A 4,163-nucleotide genomic window follows, 5' to 3' on the forward strand; every position below is an offset into this window, starting at 1 on the left:
AAAAAAAAAAAAAAAAAAAAAGGGAGGCAAATCTTCAAAGATTTTGTTCCTTTTATAAGAACATTTCACTGCGGTCCCCTAGGATCCTTACTATAAAATTTGTTAACTGCTTAGCACACAAGACTGCCAGATGATCACACTGTGTTATTATAAAGCCCTGACACACATGTACACCCGCACCCAGGCGTGTCCCTCAGCTGGGCGATAAAAAGCTATTTTACTCGATCTTTGCACAACATGTTAAGGCTACCACACACGCATAAAAACCACATGTGGCTTTTTTTTATAATTATAACAATTATAATGATAAATTTACTAGCTTAAATACGATATAGCAAATGTTAAGGGAAACAGAGAAGGGATTTTTTGATGATGTAACCTGAGATATTACTAAAGATTTTGTTATTGTACTATTGACTACCCAATCACCACACTGCTTTCTAAACACTTAAATGTAAAACTGGAAAAACCAATAAAAACTTGTTATATATTAAAAAAACCCATATGTGGCTAACTTCTTAAGATACAGGGACTCTTCGACTTAACGACCGTTTAATGATGGTTTAAAGTGACAAGGGTCTCGGAACGTCCCAAATGAGCTCCCCCCCCCCAAAAAAGGCACAGTGGTTAGAATGCAGCAGTGCAGGCTAATTCTGCTGAAGTTTGTTTGGGGGAAAGGAAAGTTTCATAGTCTTTCCAGCTTCTTCCATGGGGCAGGAGAAAAAAAAAAATCTTTGTCCTTACCTGATTAAAGGGCTGCTGCTTTGACTCAGTGCTTTGAAAGTCAGATAACGGTCCCGAACGTTCATCCGGGGCGCGTAGAAGCGCATGAGGCCATCAAACTGCTTGAACGCAATCCCAGAGGGTCTCTAGAGACAAAAGAAGGAAGTTACACAGAGCATGTACAGAGGGCAGGCTACTGCAAGTAGTCCTCGACTGACAACCGCTCGTTTCCTGAGCGAAGTTACAACGGCACTGGAAAAAAAGTCTCTTCTTGAAAACCTCCAGTGATGGAGCATCCACAACTTCTGGAGGCAGGTTGTTCCACTGGTTAATTGTTCTCACTGCCAGGAAATTTCTCTTTAGTTCTAGGTTGCTTCTCTCCTGGATTAGTTCCCGTCCGTTTTTTTCTTATACTGCCTTCTGGTGCTTTGGAGGATAGCTTGACTGCCTCTTCTTTGGGGCAGCCTCTCAAATACTGGACGACAGCCATCAATTGCTGCAGCTCTTCCTCCTGTTCCTCACAGCTCATCACCACACCTTTCTTCCTGGAGACACCCTCCCCCCCTCCATGTGTACCCAGGACCACCTACCCACCTGTTTGCTAACCAGCAGGCGGTAGGCGTGCTGGACGGCCATGCGCTTGTGAAGCAAGAGTGACCGGAACTTCATTTTCTCAACGGCACTGAAGGTATCAAAGACGACAGCCAGGAGCTGCAGGAGAAAGAAAGAAAGAAAGCGGGAAGCATGAATCAAGAACATGGCAGCCTAAACGGACAGGAGGGAAGTGTCAAAAGTCAAGCTGGGAGGTAGGAAGGAATGGGAGAGATATTAGGGGAAGCTTGCAACCAACTTCCGGCGGAGGCAGGCGGAGTTTAAACACGCTTGGGGATTAAACACGTGTCTGTCGTCTGGCAATTTTTTTAAAAAAAATAAATGAAATAAAATAATAAAATAGTCAAAGCTCCCATCACTGGCTCCGATTCTTCCAGTGATGTGGAGCTGTCTTAATATGGGAGGGGCCATTCTTCAAATCAAAGCAGTCCATATAAGATCACACTTGCATCCATCTCTAGGTCCACTTGGGAAACTGCTGCTCTGGCATCCCTCTTCCTCTTTTCCCCATAACAACAACCCTGTGAGGTTTTTGAGAAGGAGGGACTGGCCCGAAGTCACCCAGCTAGCTTTCGTGGCTAAGGTGGGACTAGAAATCAGAGTCTCCTGGTGATTGGCCCAAAGCCACCCAGTTGGCTTTCACGCTAAGGCGGGAACTAGAACTCCCAGTCTCTTAGTGATTGGCCCAAAGTCATCCAGTCAGCTTTCATGATTACGGCGGGACTAGAACTCGTGGCCTCCTGCTTCTGAGTCTAGTGCCTTAACCACTAGACCCAACTGGCTCTCTTACAGATGTATGAAAGAGACAGTCTGGCTGGAGGTGCTAAAAGACCCAAGATTTAAATCAGGAGAAAGAATCACCAAGCATTACTCCAAAGGTTGGACGCTGTGCTTACCAAATTCATAATGAAATACAACTCGATGGAAAGATACACAATGAAAAAGACACAGGACCACGGGTTTCGGGAATAAGACGGCATCATCACGTCGGGGAAACTATGTCCGAAAGAAAGAGAGAAGAGAAATGGTCACCCTTAGCAGGTAGGCCAGCTAGGAAACAGGATGAGATGAGAGATAATTCTACTTCATTGTAACGCTACATTAAGAGAATCTCGCCAGATTAAGAGGACAAATCTCCCCCCATCTCCTTTATAACCTGTCTCTTCCTACCGGTATTATACAGCTAAGGGTTCCTCCTCCTTTTATTTCTCCTGCCCCCTTTACATCTCAAGAAACTAGAGGGGGTGTCTTTTGAACCATTTTCTCCACCCATTATGCAGCTGTGGGCTATGCCATCTGACCCTTCCCTTGGGTGTGTCTCTGGGACCCGTTCCTCAAGGTTTTTCCCACGTATCATTACATAATAAGCCAACAAATAATCGCCTCCGTTTAGACCGACAATCAGAGGAGATTTTATGGTGAAAGGCTGTGTACAAAAATTCAAATCTGTTCTCCAGAAGACAGTCACACCATCCCCAAAAAGTCACGGCTGCGCTGAGATGTGGCAGGTAGCTATTATCTGCCTACTCTAAAATGCTTTCGGGAGACCGATCTTGAAGCGGTCTCCCGACTCCAGGGAAGGCTGCATCCAGTCCCAAAAAAAACTACTTCTGACCGGGAACAGCTTCGATGTTTAATTTGTTAAAAAAAATAAATCAACAGTTTTAATTTGTTAAATTGTGTTGGCTGCCTTGAGGAGTTCCAACCAAGTCAATAAATTAAGAAAAAAAAATTGAGGGTTGCATTATGTAAGGAGGCAAAATTAATGAATGAATGAACTGATTAATTTTGCTCCCTTGTATAATTCATTCATTCATTCATTCATTCAAAATTAATTACCGGTACTCCTTGTAAAATTGACTGCAATTTATACAGGATGCTTGTGCGTTTTAATTCCCATTTATTTACTTATTTACGTCAATAATTTTATCTTTACCTTATTTTATTCCATTGGTTTTTATGAACATTTTTATGTAAAGTAATTGTTCTGAGTTCCATGCTGGTCTATGGCCAAAGTTAAGATTAACTGATTGACAAAAAGACAATTTAATTTTGCACTTCCCAAATAAATATCAAAAAACAGATTTGCTTTGGGTTTTCTGACTTCTCCCTGTTTTAATTCAGCAGAGGTGACTTTCTCCACCCTCTTTCAAATAAAGATGCTGAAACACGAGCTGCTGGAAAAAGCAAGGTAGCAAGTTTTCCTCTGCCCTCCCATCACCGTCCCCTCTATTGTGGCTTCTCAAGAACCCAAGTCTTACTTGGCAGTGGTGAGAAGAACGAAAAGATTCACCAGGCTGTTCTCCAAAGTGTTGAAATACTGCAAAAGAACGAAAAAAGCACCGCGAAGAAAGAAAATGAAAACAGATGAGTCTGAATTGTCGGGCCCAGAAGAATCTCAGATGCCTCTCAGGTTAAGCGAACAGACAGGTAATGTTTACCTGACATGCCCCCCTCCATTACAGTGTTCGTTACAGGAAGTTCTCAACTTACAACCTTTCATTTAGTGACTGCTCCAATGTTACAACTGGAAAAAGGTGACTTAGGACCATTTTTCACACTTACGACCTTCGCAGCATCACGTGATCAAAATCTGGAAGGTCCTTGTTTAGCAACAGAAATTCTGGTTCCATGGCAGCCGTTAAGTAGAGGGCTACCAGTATTACCTTCCATTTCTCCCTGGCAACTAATGACTAGGGCTTCCTATAGATAGCAATCATCTCTACGCTGTGCCAAAGAATTGGACTCAATAGGAACCAGACGTTCTTTCTATATACAAATCATCCCTCTCTTAATTTGGCTGAGCCTAGTGACAAGATCTGTCAGAA

General features: G+C 43.0%; 1 protein-coding gene across 1 annotated transcript in view; it reads right to left on the reverse strand.

Moving 5' to 3' along the window:
• Positions 1–3,655, reverse strand: part of LOC107301428 (two pore calcium channel protein 1-like) — a gene marked incomplete at both ends in the record, with an annotated part of 6,154 nt that extends 2,499 nt beyond the window's left edge. The window contains 4 exons of the mRNA XM_015830654.2: positions 745–869; positions 1,318–1,434; positions 2,232–2,331; positions 3,597–3,655. Coding sequence (XP_015686140.2) covers positions 745–869; positions 1,318–1,434; positions 2,232–2,331; positions 3,597–3,655 — 401 coding nt within the window. The remainder of the gene's footprint in view (positions 1–744; positions 870–1,317; positions 1,435–2,231; positions 2,332–3,596) is intronic.
• Positions 3,656–4,163: the final 508 nt, after the last annotated feature.

This window comes from Protobothrops mucrosquamatus, unplaced genomic scaffold, assembly GCF_001527695.2.
Source record: "Protobothrops mucrosquamatus isolate PMUCROS unplaced genomic scaffold, P.Mucros_1.0 scaffold12623, whole genome shotgun sequence".
NCBI lineage: Eukaryota > Metazoa > Chordata > Lepidosauria > Squamata > Viperidae > Protobothrops > Protobothrops mucrosquamatus.